This window comes from Dermacentor andersoni, chromosome 2 (genome assembly GCF_023375885.2).
Source record: "Dermacentor andersoni chromosome 2, qqDerAnde1_hic_scaffold, whole genome shotgun sequence".
Classification (NCBI taxonomy): domain Eukaryota; kingdom Metazoa; phylum Arthropoda; class Arachnida; order Ixodida; family Ixodidae; genus Dermacentor; species Dermacentor andersoni.
The window spans coordinates 186,717,070-186,738,829 of NC_092815.1; the positions used below are offsets into that span (position 1 = coordinate 186,717,070).

The 21,760-nt window shown below is 56.5% G+C and overlaps 1 protein-coding gene across 2 annotated transcripts in view; it reads left to right on the top strand.

Annotated features, from left to right (window-relative positions):
• The window catches only part of LOC126540329 (uncharacterized), a 72,066-nt gene that overhangs the window by 19,040 nt on the left and 31,266 nt on the right, over positions 1 to 21,760 (top strand). For both annotated transcript variants that reach the window (XM_055075965.2, XM_050187123.3), the window contains exons 2-4: positions 4,627 to 4,963; positions 5,406 to 7,181; positions 19,321 to 19,354. In XM_055075965.2, coding sequence (XP_054931940.1) covers positions 4,643 to 4,963; positions 5,406 to 7,181; positions 19,321 to 19,354 — 2,131 coding nt within the window. In that variant the 5' untranslated portion in view covers positions 4,627 to 4,642. The remainder of the gene's footprint in view (positions 1 to 4,626; positions 4,964 to 5,405; positions 7,182 to 19,320; positions 19,355 to 21,760) is intronic.

Sequence of the window (21,760 nt, forward strand, 5' to 3'; positions counted from 1 at the left end):
TCTCCGCATATGAATTTTGCCTTTCACAGGATTGCGCACTAAGCAACAAGTTGGCAGTAGATGGAAAGTTTTTTTGGAATGTTTAGCAACGAATGACTCTTAAGCTCTGTGCGCATAAGCACTAGCTTGATGGTTGTATATATATATATATATATATATATAGACGGCGTGCGCCTTTCGGTGATTCCCTGAATGCAGTCGCAATATTCGCGACGGGTGACGTGTCGTGAGCATGCGCCGGCCGGCTGTTTACTGGCACGGAAACGATTGGCAAGAGGCCTTAATTCATGTCTGCTTTGCTGCCAAGAGGTTGAGGCTCTGTTGAGACTCCTGATCAGTCTCGTAGCTTGGACTCTCGCGGCAATGTTACCGCTACTGGCTATTCGACCGCTGACAACATATACGCATGCATGCGCCATGTCGCGCGGCCCAATACGCATGCAACTGTACTTTCTTGCATCGCCCCTCGAATTTGTGACTAAGCTGGAGAACTCCAAAAGCACGTTAGAATCGTCAGTTGCTCCGTGCGAAATAGCACGTTTGGTGAGTGCTTTCTGTTCCCTTCGAGTGTGGATGCCATGCATACAGATCTCCATTGATTGCTTTGCTGCGTTCCTTCCCGCCGATTGCTGCGGTAAATATATCGCGGGACTTTGGGCCAGTCGAGTTGCCTGCGAGGAACGCGTTCGTAAAACGCCACCATAAATTCGTGCGAAGCTTTACGGCGAAAATAAAGTCATTCATTCAGAGATGCGGACGTCTAACCATCCGGTCCTCGTCACCTGTTGCGAGGCCGTTAAAGCGACCCGGGCTCAACCGGTTTCTCCTGAAGCACGCCTCGTTATGCGAGGGAAAACTATGCGGGTCGCTGCTTTGACGCCACACCGCGCAGAAGGCGTTTGGTGTGAAGGGAGTGGGTAGGGAGCGATGGCGCGGTATCGCCAGCGTTATTAACCGCTAGCGCCGCCGCGCGCGCGCTTAACGCTGCAGCATTCCCCGTTAATTGCGTTCGCTGCTGTTTTGCGCACCGCGTGTCTTCTGGCCTTCTTCGAGCGCGGGTACTGCTTTCCAGCGCCTCCCTCGTGACGGCTAAATTGTCGGCCGGGGACTGCGCGTTGTTGCAGCTTGAGCGCACCGGCGAGCGGGCGGCTCTAAAACCAATCAGCGCCCGCTCCGCGTTTTGCTCGCGCTTTCGGCGGGGCGCGCGCGAGCGAGCGAGCCGTGGCCCCCTTTACGCTGTGCCCGCCGCAATTACTGCTCTAAACGACGACGTGCGCCGCCGCCGGTGATGCCGCTGCCTTCGCTGCGAGTTGGGCGCAACGCCATTTGAGGCTGGGGCGCGCGCGCGCGTGGGGCGCAATTTGCATGCGAGATAAGAACGCACGTCCGGCCACGGCGCGTAATACGCTGCGCGGTCGCTCTTCGCACGCCTCCCTTGTTTCGCGGCTTCTGGTTTCGAGCCGGATGTGTTGCTTGTTTATGTGTAACTACAAGCGTTTCCTTATTTTTATTTTTTTCGCTTTATGCGAAATTCGATACGTTTGCTAGAAACGGGAAGACGGCGCCTTGGAGAGTCACGCACAAAGGTATAAAAAACGCTGTCCAGAAGCTACACCGTGTGCAGAATATTCGTAATCGCTGGCTGGGCTTATATGGAACGTGAGACCCGCCGTGTCATGTGTCTAACTGCAGTTCTACGTACCCTGCAAACGAGGATAAGGAATAAAGAAAGGCTTTACACTCGGGAATGAGAATCTCGTGCTAAGTATGTCCGCGACACCTCATTGGGCGCACTCACCGTTGTCCTGATCTCGCGTTTGTACGGTGTCGATTCCTGTGTGTGGATTCCTGTCATTCCGAGTGTTTGGTTCTGTTTTGCAGACTTGGGTGAGTCGCGCAATTAATTCTCACTAAGTTAGCGTACAAGTTCGACGAACCTCGACCCATAGTATCTCTCACCGCGCGACTGCTCGGTCGATGTTGCAAATCCACAAACTTCGGTCTTGCGCGGTGAGCCTCTGAGGATTGTAGGAGCACAGAGGAAATCATCGGTGCCATACTTATTTCGTGGCACATACGTTGGGACCCCGCGGTTCGCGCTGCGGAGTGCATCACGCGGACGAGGGGCCCTGCCTCGGGCCAAAGGGGGGGACACGCGGGTCAACCCTCGCTGGTGTGTATATATATATATATTGCCGCAGCGAATCCAGTCTCTGGCGCGGATGGGCTAGCGACGCACAGCTTCGCCCGAGGCGTCGTCTCTGCTCGCTGGCTTTCGACACTGGAGGCCGGGGTCCTTACTGGGAGCGGCGCGGCGGCTCAAAGGCCCCTCAGGAGAGAGTCGCGCGCAGTGCGGCGCATCGAACGTGTCGCAACGCGCTGTGCCCGCTCGAGCGGCGTCGGTCTTGCGCCCACGGCCCCCTTCGCGTGTGCACTGGGGTGGGGGTGGGCTCCTCTGTATCGTCTTTCGGGCGGCGGCCACTGACGTCTCCTCCCCCCCTGCTGTCTGGGCTGGCGGGCGAGACGATCGCCATCTGCGCCGTCCTATTACAAGACGCGCGCACTCGTTGGCGGTGCGCGGCTGTTGCGAAGGCTGTCGTGTAGCTGCAGCACTGGGCTGTGCACGGCCGCCCTCCTTTCTGAATCTCCTCACGTTTCTTCGCGTCCCTGCGCATCTCGATCGCAGTCTCTTCTTCGTCTAGGCGCCCGCCTATATCGCTGCCGCCGTCACGGCGCGAAGGGTTCCGCTGGAATGCGACGCTAGTGAGGATAATGAGAACGACTGATGGAAGAGCGTGTGCGTGGTGCAATGGGCTGGGCGTACTTGAACAGAGAAAAAAGAAATAAAAAAAGGAAAAGGTTTCAACGCGGTCCACAACAAGACGGAAAAAAAGGAAACCGTCGGAGAACGCGTATCGGTTGCGAAGAGAACGATCTCGACACAGCAGTATAAACGGGTCTTGGATTTATCTTTCTTTTTTATTTGGCGGCCTTCTCTGATATGGCGGGGCTTTCAGCGAAGCGCATTGCGCCAAGGCTCGGAAAACGCGCGAGATATTCGCCATTTTTTCTGGTCGCCTCCCGGGACTGCAGTACAAGCTCGAACGCACGGCCTGTCTCGCGAATAGTTGAAAGCGTGAGGGAAACGCGTGTATAGTAATGGTTCGGTGGGGACGTTGCTCTCAGCTTGGCGTTCTCACGGCTGAATGGAAAGCAGTCTGCCGCGACGATCCGTTGGTTTCGGGCCATTGTCCTTTCCGTCGTATAATGTGGTCTTGTTTGCGCAACAGGCGCGGGAAGAACGACGGCTGCGAAGTACCGCTTTGGGCGCGCTCCGGATATCGGCGCGAGGCGGTTTTGGTCGTGTGCAGCTCTCAACCTATCAAGTTATATATATATATATATATATATATATATATATATATATATATATATATATATATATATATATATATATATATATATATATGCTTGTGTGTGCGAAAAGTGGTGTTCACAGGACTTGTCTCAACTGTTGCAGCGTTTAGCCGTTTCGGGTTGATGTACACTGCGCTGGGCATTGATGGAAGTCACTGTGCTGCGCGTGAACACACTCGTGTACGTCGGTTAACGGCATGAGTTAGTGGTGGTCCATTCGAATGCAGGTGTTCGGCTATATTTGTCCATTCCTTGTTCGAAACAGGCGCGGAGAGCAGACAGCTACGTCACTGTGGTGTGCGGACCATACCCGTATGGCGTGTATTTGTCCACGAGTTTCCGACTGTCGTTTTTCCCGTCACCGTTCATCACTGTGCTGCGCGCCATCCGAAATATGAAACGAAACAATTACCGGATCGACGTCTTCAAGTTACTGTCGTACAAGCAGAGACTGTCTTTTAGGCATACATTTTCGCACTGGAATTATTAGAGGAAACTAATAAGGGGAGGTAATCTTTCTTTCTTAATTTTTTTTTTTCGCCGCACCCCGTCGATAAAGATCGCATTTTCATGGTGGTTTCGATCGCTTGGAGACATCTATACATCTTGAAGGTGCTTGCTTGGAAATAGACCACCTGTGCCGTAACATTTTGCAAAAGAAATCGGCGTGAGTTTGGACAGTGTCTTGGTTGGTTGCATTTGGCGATATTGTAGTACATATTACTCGGCGGACTGACGCTCTCTTCGTCGTGCGTTTTGTAATAGGTTTTCGAAAAATGACTCTTGCTCTGTATTTACTACAACTACTACTGCTGCTACGACTATGCTCCTACGTCGTCACTGCCGCGATGCAATTCTGTTGTGTTGATTTTGATGAACGCCGGCCATCGGCGCGAATGCGAAGCTGGTGTAGCCATGTGTGGAACAAGCTGCAGCGGCCTAACCGCGCACTACTCGGGCACCTGCAAAGTCGAAGGCTGCATTCAGTATTCTGCGTGAAACTGGCGTCATCCACGAATTGTTACCATTGGGGACCGTAAGAAATAAATAAAGTCGAACGAAACGAAAAATAAATGAACGATATGTGTGTGCCGTCAGAGACCAGTTGCACACGTTCCCATATAGCGAAGTTCGAACCAACTCCGTGTTCGATAAAGCGCCGCTTCCACACACATATATATCGTACCTTCTTCGTTCGTGGTGTCGCAGGACGGCGGCGACCGCGATGTACTACGCGAGCTTCTTCCCTCCGGCGGTCCGGCCGTTCGACGGCCGCGGCCCGCTGGACGGCGTGACCGCCGCCGCGGCAGCGGCTGCGCTCGCCGGCTCCGCGGGCGTCCGCGGGGAGCGCGGCGAGATTCCGCTGGACCTGTCGCTCAAGCACGTGCGGCCCGACGGGCCCGAGGCCGCGGCAGCCGAGGAGCTCCTGCTCCTCGAGCACCGCAAGCTGGCTGCTGCCTACGGCCGGCACCTGCTCGATCCGGCAGCATTCCTGCGGCTGCAGCACTACCAGCAGCGAGTCGCCGCCGACGCCTTCCTGCAGCAGGTGCGTGCGTCTTCCTTCCTCCGGGAGCTCTGTGGGTACGCGCGTGGTTTATTTCACAACCCGTCCGGGCGTCGCTCCGGGGGAACTTGTTTTGGCCAGAAGTGCTACTTACGGGTGATAAAATTCTGCACGCAGTCATGAAAGGGCAGAGAATCTTTAAGTGAGAAGTTAACTCCCCGCTCAGCTGTCATTGCTTTAAGTCAATCAGTGGATCTTTGTTTTCAAGTAAACAAGAGAAACAGTGTATTTTTATACAGGTGAACCCTCATAACTGAGAACGGGGAGCTTTATTTGCGAACGCCAAGCCGGCCTCCTTTGACTTCACTCTGCTACTTACATATCGAACCTCAGTACTAATTAAAGCAGCCGCTTACAGTTTGGTACTCTGCGTTGGAAGCTCGGTAAAGTGACCGCGACACCGCAATTGATCCCCCCGCTGCAGGCTTTCGGGAGCGCCGCAGCGGCGCAGCACCACGCCATGGCCGCCGCCCGGCTGGGCTGCCTGGACCAGCAGGTGGCCTTCCACTCGACCGCCCGGGCGGCGGCGCCTTCCACGGCCGCCTTCCTGGAGCCGGCCGCCGCGCTGGCGCTCAGCATGCGAGGCGCGGGCGCGCCAGCGCTGGCGCCGGGAGACCTGGCCCGGTCGCTGTACCCTCCGACGGCGGCCACCGCGCTTCCCGCCGGCTACTCCTCCGTCTTCGCCGACATGATGCCCAAGCCGGACCCGTGCCGCCTGGCCGACGACGCCAAGGCCGGCTCGTACCCTCGCGCGAACGGCGTGTCCGCCGCGGACAAGGCCTCCTCGTCGTCGTCCTCCTACATCGCGGACCCAGTGCGTTACGCGGCCGAGCACATGCAGAGGCTGCAGGAGAGCCAGACGTCGGCCAAGTTCGCCTCCACTTCGGGCTCGGCGCAGACCACGAGCACTTCCTCCACCTCGTCTTCGTCGTCATCTAGGGAGCATAAAAAGTCGTCCTCTAACCGCCACACGACGGACACGTCCACGTCGTCCAGCTCGTCGTCGTCGACGGCTGCGGCAAATGCGGCGGCGGCCGCGGCCGCAGCCGCGGCTCTAAACCTCCTGGGCCCGAGGCCCTCGCTGGGCGGTGGCCTCAGCTCGGCGTTCGGCGAGACCGTCAAGCGGGAAGACTACCTGAACGCCGCCGCCCACCTGCCCTACTACCCGGGTTGGGGCCTGCCTCCGATCATTCCCCCACCCACCACGACGCCGCTGCTGACTACGCCGAGCCCGCAGAAGAAGAAGGACTCGTCGTCGCGCTCCTCGGACCGATCGTCGTCCGAGTCGCGAAACAACAGCCGCAGCAGCAGCAGCCACCACGGCAAGTCGAGCAAGCGCTCGTCCTTTTCCTCCAACAACGTCGACCACCACCAGCACCACCAGCACATAAGCGACGTGGTAGTCATCGACGAAGAGCAGCGGTCCCGGCTCACCTCCTCTCTCAGGCTCGGCTCGTCCAGCGGCGGCCGGCCCCCGCCGCCCCCCGAGCCGGAGCGCGCCAAGATGCCGCGGCTCGAAGCGATGCAGCCGCCGGACGAGGCCAAGACCTCGCACGCCGGCAGCAGTGACGGCGGCAAGCGGCCAGCCACCAAGAGCCCACTGAGCCCGCCGCCGCTCATCGCGGCCGTGCCGCCGGCGACAAGTCCCAAGACGGCCGAGCCATCGGCCGCGCCCGGGGCCCTGCTCCTGGGCAAGCCGACTCTGCCCCTGGCTTCGACGGCGAGCGCGACGGCCTCGAGCCTGCACGCAAAGCACAGCAACCACCACCACAGCAAGCTGACCACGCCGCACGACGAGAAGCCGACGCTGAACTTCTTCTTCAGGGACCACAAGGCAGCGACAACGGCGGCGCCCTCGAGCGTCGCTTCGGTGCCACGCAACACGGCCGCGGAGGTCATCGCGCACGCGCACCAAGCGCACCTGCAGTACCTGCAGCAGCTGCACAGCAGCAACGGCGGTCACGTGCTGCCCCCGTCGTCGGCGCTGCCCGCCATGGAGGCCACCTCCGCGTTTGGCGTCACGTCGCCCATCAAGGAGGAAAGCCCCCGCCCGGCGCATCACCACCACCACCACCACCTCCCAGCGACGACATGCACGACAACTTCGACGCTGACGCCGGGCAAGGACGCCACGCCGGCGCACGCCAAGTCTTCGCCGTCGCCGTCTCAGGACCGGGTCAAGGAGCCGAGAACAGTCGAGGTCAGTTGGCCACAACCTTATTCTAGTTATCGCGAGCAGTCCCAGATGGCTTTCTGTGAGCGCTGAGATTTCTTTTTTATCATTTATCATCTCCTCCCTAACAAGGTGCGCGCACCGCCTAGCGCTGGCACGGACCACGCTAGATTCGACCGCAATTAATCGGGTCGGCAGGAGGTGATTTCGAAAGCGAACGTGCGCGCCGCGCGGACGTGGCGTGCGTGAGTGCGCACGCGTTTGACCCTGGTGGTCGGCGCCGCAAGGGCGCTCGCTAAACGGCCGCATTAGCGGAGCCTGGTGCCGCTGATGCGTCGCGGTGTTTCTCGGGGAGTCGTCGCTTTCCTCTTGGAGTTGTTGCGAAACGATCGTTATCGTCGCAGAGCATGCTGGGGTCGCAGGTACTGCGCCGTCAAAACTACACTATACGGCTTCAACATTATTCCTTATATTCAGCCTACTTATCCTTTCTCTTCGTTTTCGTGCCTTCACAGAGTTTTTACTGTTCCGCCGCGGTATTCACGCCGCCCTGTAGTTGCGTTTGATGCTTTCACCGCCATGCAGAACTGTTATTCGAAACGTCATGTCTTTAAAGACGCGGTGCCATCACGTTCGTGAAATGGAAATCATCCGTGTGAGCAAGTCTTTCTTTATGTGGCAGCAAGAGGGTTATCGCGGTGAAAACAAGACTTTCGCATCCGCGTTTGGGGAGTGTCATCGCTTTAAACTTCGTGTGTGCACCGTTTAATTGATATTTTCGAACTTAAACTTACTGGATGTCCTGCGATACCAGGCGCGCTCCAAAACTCATGCGTGTATTCTGGCCTCCTGAACGCTATACGTTTCAGTGGCTCCCGAGATCTCCATCGTTGCTGAGCAGAAACACACGACTCCTTTGGGTCAGAGTACGTCTGCTTCTCGCCGTCGTGACCGCATACGCTCCTCGTGTTGGCGACTGTATCTCACGGAAAGCACGGGCGGCGCACTGGATTGGCGCTGCCGAGTAGACCCGGATGCCGCAGAACGAAACAAAAACCGTAACGCCGGCGGATGCCCGTGGTCCCATCTACCCGTCCCAGATGCGCTGCGGTCTCCTTTAGGTTGCGGAGGATCTGCCGCCGCAGCCTGCCCGCTGAGCAGCAGTTGCCTGCCCGCCTTAGCGCTTCTCGGAACCGCGGCTTTCAAAACGGTCACCGCCGAGCGTAGCGGCATCTGCCCTGCCGCGGGGGGATTGCCAACGAGCGGCGGGAGAAGGTCTCTCTCCATGCGAAGCACCCTAATGACCGGGGGGCGTGTGCAGGGAAGGGCGCACGCAAGCGGTACCGGCTGCTTGTGATGGATACATTCCGAAAGCTCGCCGCGGTCTCTGCCGTCGTCGTATATAGTGAATGTGCCGGCCTTCCTATATTAGTAGCGCTAATATATCCATTTTGCGCGTGTAGCCGTATTAACGGTTGAGGAACGAAAAAAAAAAAAAACCAACTGCATCAAACACTTTATTTCGGCGCGTGACGTGAATACAGCACGGCCCTCAACTTTTAAGCTACGCAAGACCAGACAGCACGAGTGGATTGTGTGCGTATTTTGCATTTGTGTTCCCCACTACACAACGCAAAGAGCTAACCTGTAATTCGGCTTTCGATTCATCTGTAGGAATGCGGTGTTCGCGGGTATCAGGCATGGCGGTCTCTGGGGTATTTTTCGTTTGTAAGCGAAGAAAAGGTACGCATAGCTGTACGTCAACCGAAGTGTCGCTATTGGTTTCGCCACTTGCGTCGTCAAAAGACCTTCCCCCCCCAAAAAAGAAAAGAAAAGCGCGAAAGTTTACATGAAAGAGAAACACGATTCACATGAAAGAGTCTCCGGCCCAGAAAGCTGACGCTACGCGTCGACGGTGCGTGTGCGCGCGTGTCGGTCTCGCGCCACTCGAGAGAAGAACGCTTTTCTTTCGCCCGAGAGCGCGCGCACTTTCGCGTCGTCGTCGAAGAACTCGGAGGGGGGGGGGGGGGGGGAATAATAAAAAGAAAGCTAGGAAGAAACCCGTGCGGAGCCGCTTTTCCCCGAACGTCGGATTGAGGCAGTGGAGGGGAAGGGGGGGGTGCGACGTTGGAAATGAGACGCACGTCGTCGTCCGCACGAGGCTCCCGCCGACGGCCTCGACGCTCGCCTCCCTCATTTACTCTGCTTGTAGTTTGCGCGCTTCTTTTCATTCTTTATTCCCCCTTTTTTCTTTTCTGCCCACTCTTAGCGTGTGGCGCGCAAACGAGCGCTGCTCCTGCCGCGCCGCTGCAACGAGCCAACGCCGTTCCCGTCTCGCCTCGCCGTGAAAAGGAGCGGTGCGACGCGGCGCGCTCCCGATTTTTACGTCGCTTGCTCTTGCGGGACATGGGGGGCGGGGGGGGGGGGGGAGGCAGCGCCGCTTTTGTTTCGCCGTTGTCCCCGCGCGGGACGTGTCCTCCTTTTACTTTGCTCTCCACTCTGCCTCTCCCGCTCCTAGGAAGACCTCTCTTTCTTTTCTTTCTTCTCTGCCTCGCTCCATTCGTGGAGGGAGAGGTATAAGGACATCGTAGAGGGGCAAGCGAGAAAGGCGTGTGTGCGCGCGCAGTTGCCGCTGCCGGCGGTCCGTGCGTGTGTGACACGTCGCTGTGCGCACGCGGGCGCACGCTTTGCGCTGCCGCGTACAAGTGGTTGCGCACCGCGACCGCGCTCCGGATTTCTCTCGTTATTTTTTCCTTTTTATATAGCGCCGCTCTTTGCACTGTTTCTGTTCTTTTTTTTTTATCTCTCTCTCTCCTTTGTGTTCGCCGGGGACGCAGCGCGCGCTGGGACGGAACGGGCCCGCGGCGGCAGAAAAGCTCTCCGGCCGGCGTCTGATTAGGCCCGGCTCGCTCTGAGCGAGCCAAGCCGCCCCCGGGGGTGTGATAAAGGACAGGACGTGGCGGGGGGCACCCGGAAGCGGATTCGCCTCCGTGTGTTGGCGACGCTCCGTGAGCTGAGCCTGTCGCACAGCCTGACCGCTCGCTCGCTCTCCGGGGCGACCGGGATACCGCGCGCGCGCACTCCTTTTTCTTATGCTGCCGTGCCGGTGACGCAGTTAGCGGAAAGGTGGACGCGCGGGTCGGCGGCGTTTGACAGTCGTTTCCTTCTTTTCTCTCTCTTTCGTTTAGTTCGCAATTACGGGCGCGTGGACTTTAATTTGTCGCCAGCGGCGAAGTTTTGGAAGCAGCCAACCGACCGGGGAACGTACCCATTGTAACGCGCCTTGTTGCTGGGGCGGGCTCGAAGGGATATCGCGAGTCCGGATGCTGCTGACGGCTGGAGTTAAAAAGAAAAACATTTAAACTATGAGCATCATTTGGAATCCCGTACGCGGTCTCTGTATAGCTACTTTAGCATAAAAGACCACGGCGGCACGAGATGTTATCGCTTTCTTATCAGCATAGCGTAAATTTGGTTCTTAATAGCCTGACTGCTGTATTCAAGTCTACAGAAATCTAGAAGCGTGGACAGTGCACTCACCTGTGTGAAGAAGCGTGCACTGCTATGGTGACGACCATAAAAGGTCGCGCCCTCATGCACTATATATATACGTACGTGTGTGTGTGTGTGTGTGTGTGTGTGTGTAAGAGAATCAGTCAACGCGGCTGTGGGAGTTTCGTACTCTGAAGAAATGATGCGCCGTAATATTTGTTTGCCAAATCACGGCGCAGAACTGTTCATGAAGCTTACCGCGGTGAGAGAGTTGAAGCGGACGCTTTATGGATAGCTGCTTCGTCGTGTTCATTTACAGCGCGCACTGCCGTCTCCGCAACATTGGTGGCCGAACGCGCTCGGTGTCATTACAAGGAAGGGCGGAGACCGCGCGATCTCTTGAAGCGGTGGTCGACGCTGTTTACTGTTCCTCGCCCAGCGCGTCCAAGTTGCGTGCGGCCGCGCACCCGTGGGTTGTGGCTGCCTTCGCTCGCAGTTATTTCTCGCCAACAGCCCGCTGTTTTCTTTTTTCCCTCGCTTCTGCCGGCAGATGGCTTGCGGCGGGTTCTTGCGAAGCCGCGCAAAACGCGGAGGACGGCATGCACGCTGCATTGCTGGGGAAGCGACGCTGCGTTTTGGCGGAGGGCGCCTCTTTGAAAAAAAAAAAAAAAAAAGACATAGGATAGGAAAGAAAATGCGAAGTGCCCTAGGGGTCTCTGAGATCCAACCACTGTCTGCGCAGGCGACGGGTGCTCTTTGGTGTTCCGTTCCTTCCCTCTTCCTTTTCTTCTCTCTTTATACTACCTTTGTCGTTCCTGTCCACGCACGCGCTTGGCCGAACAGGGGCTCCCTTTATTTATTTTTCGTTTCTCCACTTTGGCTTTATCTGCCCGCCCTCGCGCCCTGACCTTGGTCGCACGGCTTCGCTGAACAAAGGGACTGTCTCGGGCGGTGGTGATTCCGCGTTGTGAACGGAGCTGCTGCTTCTCTCTAACCACCCCCCTTCTCCTCCCGACGCTCGGCCATCGCTCCCTCGTGGGTGTTCGTGAAGAGGGAGAGGCTCGCTCGCCGCGGTGTCGAGGACGGAGACCCTGTTATCATCAGCGGGGAGGCGACGGCCAGAGGCCGAGTGGTGGTGGGGTGTCCTATGCCCAGTTCGTGCTCGTTCTTCCAGTACCGCGCTCATTTTGCTTGGAGTTTCCAAAAAGACAGCCGTTCTCACTAGATTGTTTCGCCGGGCTCTTAGGAAAAAGCTGGCAAAAGACCGCTTGACCGAAAACCAAACCGCCGCTGGACATATGTTTTCTTTTTGGCGGCAAGTTGGGAAAGGGAAGCTTGTTTTCGAATGTTGAAGGAGGATGAATTTGGTGCCGTGGAGGCGTTAAAAGTTAATTGTATCTAGATAAATATTCGAATGTCATTATAGTCTAAGCTATTCTCCTAAAAAAAATTAAGTTATGGGGTTTTACGTGCCAAAACCACTTTCTGATTATGAGGCACGCCGTAGTGGAGGACTCCGGAAATTTCGACCACCTGGGGTTCTTCAACGTGCACCTAAATCTAAGTACACGGGTGTTTTCGCATTTCGCCCCCATCTAAATGCGGCCGCCGTGGCCGGGATTCGATCCCGCGACCTCCTGCTCAGCAGCCCAACACCATAGCCACTGAGCAACCACGGCGGGTAAGCTCTTCTCTTAAGTCACGCTTTCACGCGCGAAAATAAATTCTTTTTTCACGCCCGTTCCAGCTGAGAAACTGAAAGATCACGATGTACAAGCCGTTGTCCGAGCTGTCGGTCTAACGTGTAGTTCGACAACTCGGGCAACGGCTTGTACATCGTGATGTTTCTCTTGCTGAGCCGGAATTGGCGTGAAAATTGTTTTCACGCGTGAAGGCGTGCATTAAGAGAATGGGCGTGTCTGTCGAAAGCATCTCAGTTAATGCTGTGCAGCGAAGATGCGGTTCATACGCACCATGGAGGATAGGCCAGGAAATGGATCTATTGTTCAAGTTGCAGCGCTGCAACATCGCGCGCGTACGAAAGAACGTCGCTGCCGGCAACTTAGTTGTTGGGAAGCTCGTGGCATATTGCATCTTCTACGCGCGCCCGTGGTTCTTCCAATCCCCACTCCGAGTCCTTCCGCGTAGGATCGTATCTGTTTGTCTTCCGCCCAACTGTTGCCTCGACGTTTCTCTTTTGCTTTCTTCCCATCGTCTGGCTTTCGCGGTGACAAACCGCGATTGAGACGCCGTGTTTCCTTCGACTGTCGGTGTGCCCCGAGGGACGTTGCTGAGCCCCGGTGTAGCGACGGCGGCTCGATTCGCCGCGCGGCGTCGGGGCATAAATAAAGGCGGGTGGTGCGGCAGAATCGACGGCGTGCCGAAGGAAGAATCATGTCTCCATAGGACCGGGTACACGAACGAAACAGCGCCGGTGAATTCGCTGTACTCTGTGTGAGCTTCTCGAATCCAGGACATTGGGGGGGGGGGGATTTCGGTCCCGGCTTTGGCGCTTGTTCTGGCGTGTTTACTGCCGCCGCCGCTTCTCGGTCGAAGACCGCCCGGGAGGCTCTCGTAACGTCGACGAGGGGGCGACGGTTTTGCAGAGCCGGGGTGCGTGTTGTGCAGGAGCGCGTGCGGCGCTCCTTCTTTCCTGCTGGCCGGCGGAGCGCTGATCCCGCACAATCGGTCATGCCTGCCGCGCTTCCGACGGCCGCGTCGCTGCTATCGGGGCCGCGCACCGGCGGCGGGGAAATATTGCGCCGCGGGATGCGGGCGGCCATCTCGTCGCGCCTGGCGAGGAAGATGCGTGCAGTGCTGCGAGCGGGGAAACCGGAGTGCGCGTTAGCCAGTCGGGAGCCGCAGTTGCGACGAGGATGTACTCGGGCGGGAAAGCGCGTGAGGATTGCACGGTCAGTAAGGCTTGCAATGGGTGCGAGGAAATTGCGCTGCGCATGTTACCGATAAGCGGAAAGAAACTGAGGCGGTAGCGAGGCGGAAAACTACCAACTGAACGTTTGCCCTGAAGAGCGCTCGCTTCGATTATGCTGTACAAGAAGGGTCACGTGATCGCGGTGCTTAACAGGAATCTGTGCGGCGCAGCTTAGTCCGATTGAACGTAACAACAAGTATTCGTCTCAGCTGTAGTCATTGACTGACGCTTCACCGCCGCTGGTCATTCATTCTTTGGTGAAGCGTTCTTGCTTTTTGGGGAGCTCTCTCCTTCGCAGCCGCGCTGCAGCTTTTCGCAACGCTGCACTGTTCTGTGGGAAAACCGCGCGCGCGTGTCAGTCTCTCTCTCTCGAGTGTTCCACGAGGACGGCGTCCAGTCGCGCGCGTGAGTGGAGGGGTAGGCCGCGCGGCGTGTGGTGTTTCCTGCTTTGCTTTTTTCATTTCCCCCCTCCCTCCCGTTTTCTTTCGAACACGACCGCGTGTAGGCGTGCGTGATGATGGTCTGCTGGCTCGGTCACAGTGCGCGTGGTTAACACAAGGCGCTGGCATTTGTTTGTCCGGGGCTTGCTATACAACCTGCACAGAGACCACACAGCTCGAGACTGCGAGAAAAAAAAAAAAAAAAAAAATGAGAGGAAGAAAACTCCCTATATAAGAGTTTTGTTTTTCTTGCTTCTCCAAAACTTTACGCGATGTATTTCTAAATCAGATAATTAGCAAGCGCGAAGTTACCAGCATCGTGAGATACTTCCATATTTTATATATTTGGTTGAGCGCCCTCGCAAACACAGCACGTTATGATATGTGATTAAGCCCAATCTTTGTGTGCATATCGTACCTGTAGTTCATTTGTATCTCTCGTGAATCCTCTCAACCATGCCTCTTCCCCCTGCCTCTTTCCCTTTGCGCACCGGGACGAAATAAATTCGAATCAAATGAGGCGCTTCTAGAAGGGCGAGGGAGTAACATTGATTTAAAGTATCGCCGGCTGAGATCTTGATAAGGACGAGGCGAGATGTTCGGCGAGTGCCCCAAGGCTTACGTGCGCGCGCACCGTGACGTACCGGCGCGCAACCGTGCACCGCTCCGTGCTGGCGCGCACTTCCGCGGCGGCAACGAAACGGGAGCAAACGCGCGTTCACGTCGTCGTGGCCCGCGTCGTCTTGCCTTTCAATCTGGTCACGCGGCGCGGCGCCAAGAAACAAAGCTGCCGGAACGGCAGAGCGAACAGGAAACGGGCTCCGGGACGGTGGAGGGGGGAGTCGGCTCCGCCGTTCCTTGCTACGGAAGTAGAGATCGCGAAGAGAGGCAACTTCGCGCGGGAAAGAAGGAAGGCGAGAAGAGCGTGGAGAGGGCGGCGCGCGCGTGCGAACCGCAGGATGGGAGAGAGACGAGCGACCGCAATCGAAACCGAAAGAGAACGGAAAGAAGAAAAGAGAAAAAAAAAGTTCAGCGAGTGTTTTTTTTTTTTTTCTATTCCCTTGCTTGCGATCCGCTCGACCTACGAAGCGAGCGGCCCGCGCGCTGCCGTTCGGCGCGGCAGCGTCTAAAAGCGGTGGGCGCGGCCGGCTATTTTTTTCTCTTCTTTCTTTCATCATTTTGCATCTGAAAAGACAGAATCGTTGCAGATCGGCGCCGCTTATGGCGGTAGCCCTGCCAACGGGGATGGCACGAGCGGTTGCGAATCAGTTCCGAAGCGAGTGCAGCGCAGGTTCAAGCTTGAGAAGAAACGCACGTAGGAATTCACTCGCGAGAATACCATCGGTAATAACGACTACAATCGGTAACATTTCGGCAACAGACGGAAAAACGGGCAAGCGAATGACAACGCACAAAATCAAGGGGAGATGTGAAGGGACGTCTTTTGCGTAGAAAGCAGGAACAAACGGGTACTCGTCGACTGTACTGGCGGCACGCGAACCCCACGTGGCACGAGTGAGGAATTGAATTTGCGAGAGCTGTACACCGCGTTGTGCGTGCCAAGGTTTCACGGCCATTTCGTCATCTCTCTTCCCCGCGAACCTAGAGCAGTGACGCAAAGTTTAGACGACAAGCTTTGCGCTTCTCGGGCGGCGCTCACTCGGTTCCCTCCGTCCACTTGGCGCACCAAGCGCAAACGACCTCCACGTCCTTGGCGGCGCGTCGAAGTGGGGCCCGCCGCGCGGACACCACCGTCCTGTGGCGCGTGGCCCCACCTCTCCCTTGATTTCGGGCCCGATCCAGGAGCAATAGCGCGCAGTGGGGTTCTCACTGGCTGGCCCGCGCCCGCATCTCGCTGCGCGCAAGCCGGGGCGTTCCGGGGAACGCGGCGGGCTATCCTGATTTATCGGCCGCCCTTCGCGCCGGTGCCGCGGATTGAGCGCGCGCCCGCCGAGGTCGCCGCTCGCGGGACCCGATCCCGCGTGGTTTTTTTTTTTCGTGCCGAGCGATCGGCGACGACTTTGTAGCGGCGTCGTTCGGAGAGACGCGACGACGGCCTGGTTTGCGGGCGAGCTGCGAAGCGTCGGTCTGCGCGGGGGATCGTGTACGCTTGTTCGGTGGTGATGAACTCGCTGCCAGACTACGTTCAGGGTCGAGTGAAACGACCGATCACAAAAAAAATCTATAAGTATGACGAATCAAAGAACTGTGTGTTCGACGATTGGTGCCGTGTCTTTTTTTTTTTCGATTTCTGTTAATTTCGATTTAGCGGGATTTCCCTCGCAGTACTTGTTCCTTTTTCTGATCTCCAGGCTTGCAACGAATGGCTCTGTGGCGTAAATGGAGAGCACATGTCTGGTCCATGTAGTCGCCAGGTTTCAACACGGAACCGACGGCTGGGGACGTTCGCTCCTTCCGTAGTGTTTTAGTCTGTGTTGTGTGCAGAGGACGCTGGTAGATAGCTGTCCATGGGGTTTGTCGGGCACGACGCCCTACTTCGTCATATCAAAACAGCTGTTACACGTGCGAATGCAAGGAAAACGTTTCCTGGGCGATAGGCGCAGCCGTTGACTTTTCTCGTCAACCTTCAAACCATTTCACGGACGCCGGGACAAGTAATCTGAGACAGTAGCCGTATAGGCCCGTCGCTTCGTGTTAAAACATGCAACCCGTTTCCCGAGTCTGATGTTCAGTATACCGGCAGTCGCAGCCGAAGCGAGCCTAATTATTATTTAACGCCTGGCGAGTTTTAATTATACGCGATCGGAACCAGCACCCTGTTACCTACTGCTCGTCTGTCGAGCCTGTGGCCCCTATTGTACGCCCGTAAACAAGTTTCGATAGTCATTAATAACCTGCGCGTGAACACGCTGGCACGCCGGCAGACGGCCACGCGCTCTCGGGAATTCGGTGGCGCTCAAAGCCATGACAGGCCCGACCCCCTACGCAAGAGTGCATAGACGGAGGCGCGAGCGAAGCCCCTTCATTACAGGCCCGGTCCGCCAGCCAACTCCTCCGGTTGCTCGCACCAGCGCGCTCTCGCGGAAACTGAGGCGTGCTGTGGCCGCAACAGGCTTCGTTCGCGGCGAGAAGAAAAAAAAAAGAAAGAAAAAGAAATCGGCGGTGTCTGCGACGGGCCACGTCCGGCGCAAGTGCCGAACAGCGGGAGGCCCTGTGACGGGCACGTGCGGTCCTCCCGCGTTGCTCGCGTCTGTGTGCGGCACTCGCTGCAACGCCGCCGTGTATTGAGCGGGGCCGGCGGGTGGGCAGACAGCGGCGCGGCGACGGGCCAGACCAGATACGGCGGCCCTGATGGATGGTCCGTTTCACGCCCGGCCGCTGGCGGCGGCGCGCACAACACGCAATTTGGCCCGGCCGCGACCGCCCGCAGGGTTTTTCTTTTTCTTTCTCGGGACCGCCGGCTCTGCCACCCGATGGCCTATACAACTGCCTTCCCCGCGACTCTGTCCCCTCTTCTCTGTCTGTTCCTACAGCGCGTGCGTCGGCGAGCTCCGTCCGGCCCCTGCATGGAGGATTTTTAGCGCAAGGCTTAGCTCTGCGCCGACATCGGCGCCCATCTTCTTTCGGCTATTTTCTTTATTTGATCGAGATGTGCTCGGCGTCGGCTGCTTTTGCTGTTAGCAAAAATCAGCGATTCTATGTGCTATGCGCGAGGCCCCGCTCTGTGATGTCATTGCTAGACGTTTTACTCGCTTGTTTTGTCACCCATGTATTCCGACGTGATTGCATCGAAATAGTATGCGTTCCGTATTTACCCGCGACAAGCAAGCCCCTCCGCCCGTATACGTCGAAAGAAGATGTGCTCGGTTTAAGCGAGACCCGACTCCGAGGACTGCCTGGTAATTTGTTGGGGCTTGCGATTCGAGCATAGCGGCGGGCTCGATCGTGGAATCGGCGCAGTTTACGACGACGAATTTGCGCACGGATTTAGAAATTACAAATTTCCGCCTTATTTACAAATGATGCGAGCTGTCGAGGGGGAAACGAGGCTCATCTCACCAGCGTTACACTCGCGCTCTGGGTGGCGTAACGCCCGACACCCGGCGTTAGTTCCTCCCGCGAGGAGCTAACTCTTTCCGCTGTTTCTGCACGCGGTGCCGCCGCTTTCCTGCAGCTGCGAAATCGCAGCTAGCCCCACACTCGCGCTCTTATGCAAAGAGCGCCGAGCTTCGTTTCACCAGCTCGGCGCCGGCTCGCCGCGCCTACTCCGCACAGGCGCGCACATACCCTGCGCGCCGCGGCGGCAGATAGCAGCTCGCGTTAATTAAGCGCGGCGTGCGGCGACTAATGAGGCTTCGAAGCGGGGGCACCCGAACGGATGCGGCAGGGCTTCCCCGCGGATCGCGTCTTTGTTTTTGCCCGTGTCGCGCTCGGCTCTGCTTTGACGCGCGCGCGCGTGATGAGTACGCGCGGCGAGTGAATCCGCGGCGACTCGGTTGTCGCGAACCTGAGGGACCACGTGCCGTGCTCGCAGAGAATCGTGCTTCGAGTGGTCAGTCGAGACCGTCGGTTCGTTGTCCATGGCCCCGAGCACCGCTATGCAGTATGTATATGCTTCGTCCAGTGCAATTTCGGGGCCTCCTGGCGTGTGTTGCGTTGTCGCGCCACGTGGTACCGTGTCCGGCCTGTGCAAGCAGAGCCTGTCGGGTCGGGAAAGCCAGTGGCTTCGAAGCTGGAACTTGCGCTGTATATTCAGTTTTTCGAGTTACTTGGTCGTGTGGCTAATTCTGGCGCACAGAAGTGCATGGACGAGAAAACTAGTGGCATTAGAATGGTCTTTTAGATGGGTGCTTTTTTTATCTTTTTCTATCGGTTATTGAGTCAACAGTGAAGTTGGATGGCTCAAGAAGCAGGGTGGCAGCGGATACCGCCTATGCGAGAAAGATTGGACTGTTCCCTGACTTTCTATCCGTTTCGTCCCTATACGCACTTAAGCGTGTATTTGTGACATGTGCAACTGTACCTAAGCAGTTTCTGCGCTTGCGTTGGACGCCTGCAGGGGGGGGGGGGGGGGTGATATGTATTAGTAGGAGTGTCGGCGTCATCACCTGTTTCTTTTATCGGATCTATAACGTTATGCACCACATGCTGGTGAACGGCACCGACCGTCGCACCTCGTGTAGCTATAGTCTATAAACCACGACAAAGTTTTGTTGGGCACTTATGCCGTCGAGCTTGACTGTCCCTCATACCTGCTGCCTCAGAGATTCTCGATGTTGAACCGTGCCCCTTTATCTCTTCGTGCAAGCGTCGTGACCCCATTGTCTCTTTTCTCCCGCAGGCAACGACGGTGCGGATCCAGAAAGAAAACGGCGGTGAGTGTTTCCGAATATCATCATTGTTTCTTTTCTTTTTTTCGGCATGCGTGCTGTGACTGTTTGCTCGTTCTTGGAGTGACCGTATGTGCCGGTTCGTTCTGGGCAGCTCCACGAGTGAATTCGAGCGGAATTGAATGGATTAACGAGAAAACGGAAGCGGCGAAAGTGAAGTAGGGGCACCTCCATACTTGTTGGCCTTTCGGCGTCGTGCGCACGGTAGCAGCTGCGTGTTCTTCAGAGAGAGAGAGAGAGAGAGAGGAATAGATCGTGCAACAGCTTTGCACCTTAACATTTATGTGTTTGCATTACGTGTTGCGTTATAGTGCGACACTCTGGCTTGAGTAAATCTGTTTCAAGCAATTAAGTATGGCAATGGGGGCACTCGTCCGGGTCCCTGCAGCGCTGTATAGCATAGCTGGAAGCTCCAGGACGCTCCAGATTTTACGATAGTTTTGTCAGACCTATACCTCACAGCTTTGAGCCTCAAGTACATGAACGAAGAAACAAAACAGCTGTTATCCCGTACATTCATGGAATATCCCACAAACTTAAAAAAAATAGGACAAAGAGCATGTAGCGGCGTTGTTTTCTCTGCTCCAAAAAAACTTGCCCAGCTTTGTGTCAGAACCAATCCTGCTGTAAAGAAACGTAGTATTTGCAGCATTAATAATAGAAAAAGGTATACAGTTTGTTCGAAAGGTGTTGTGTATAAGATACCCCTCAAATGCGGTAGGTCTTATATAGGACAGACAGGTAGATAGATAGATGTCTTAACGCTAGGGTACAAGAACACAATAAAGTGCGCAAAGGGCGGGAAGGCTTTCTAGGTGTTCATTGCGCACAATGCGGCTGCGTCCCGATTTTTTGAAGGAACCACTATCTTAGCTAGGCATTCTAATGAATGTACCAGACTTATCATTGAAGCAGCAGCGATTGCCAATGGTGACTCAGTAAGCCATCAATTGCATTCACAGACAAAGAACTGGTTTTTCTGAGGTCGCACATGCGCTCTCGTTCATCTTAGGTCATGCATTGTGAATGCATACTCATGTCGGGTTGACGCTTTGTAGGTGACGCTTTTGTCTTGGTGTCTCAGGATATATACGTTTGTTTCTGAAAATAAAAATAAGTTGGAAGTCAGCGCTTGACTTCGTCGTCCTTTTTGTCCCTCGTCTATGTATGCGCTGTAAGTGACCGATTGATACTATACCTCGCACCGAACTATGGCATGACTGTCAACAACCGCACGCGGGAGTGGCTATGCTTTTGTAGATGGCCTGTTTATTTCGCGGTTCCACACGATTCGGATTCGGTCGCTTGTTCGCTCGGACTATAACATAACAAGCGCGTGGACAAGCGAGGCAAAGTCGTATTTCGAGCTCGCCTGGTTTCTCGCGACGACACGACGCCTCCTCTATCCTCGGCGTCGCCAACCTTCTTTCCTATCTATCTGGGGGTGCCGCGTTGCCCCCCCCCCCCTCATTGTTCGTCGCTGCGTCGGTAGAATGAGCCGTGCTGTCGCCCGGCGCGCTCCCAATATATTCCGGACGCGGCTGCCCCCTCCTCCCATTGTTGCGGTGCGTGCAGTCGCAGCGCCGAGCCTTTCTCCTCTCCACCGGCAACGCGCTGGCCCCGGACTCCTCCATACGCACGAGTGGTCTCGCCTCTGACGTCGACGGCTAGAGCGTTCACCGCGAGGCCTGCGCCGAAGCGAATATGTTACTCTTCCGAGAGCCACGACTGAAAGGCACATGCGCATCACACACACCCGACCGCGTTTGGCGCTCGCTGTGTTGCGGCATTGCCGGATGCAGCGCGCGGTGGGAAAAAGTAAACCACTTAAATTTCTTATTTTGTATCCGACTTGCAATTCCGCGTTCTGCTTATTCAAAAGGTTTACTAAGTCGGTGTCAAATCGGTTATCCGCCCTATGGAGTTATTGGTCGCTCCTGTACCCGTACCGCATGAAACTAAGTGACCGCGCTCTCGCGGTCCTGATAGTCGCCCGTCATAACGCGACCGCTTTCCGAGTCACGTGGTTCCCGCCGCGCGATCTTTATCCCGTCACGGCGCAGAGAGCAGCAAGGTAGAAAGAAATAACAAACGGGACTTAAGCACCGCTACGAGGGCGCCTTAGCACGAAGACAAAAGCGCGAAAAAAAAGCGCTCCCGCTCGGGGCTTCCTCGCGCGCAGGCCTTCGCCATTCGGCTGCCCGAGACGAACGTGGCCGGGGCACCGCCAATTAAGGATGCCGGCGGCGAGCGTCGTCTCTGGTGTTCCCAGAGCAACCCCCCCGCGTCCGCTGCTGCTGGCTCGCTCACGCGCGCTGCTCATTTGGTGCCCCTGCAACAACCGCCCTGCCCGCGAGCCGCCGTGCCTGAGTCACTGCCGCGCCTGCGTTC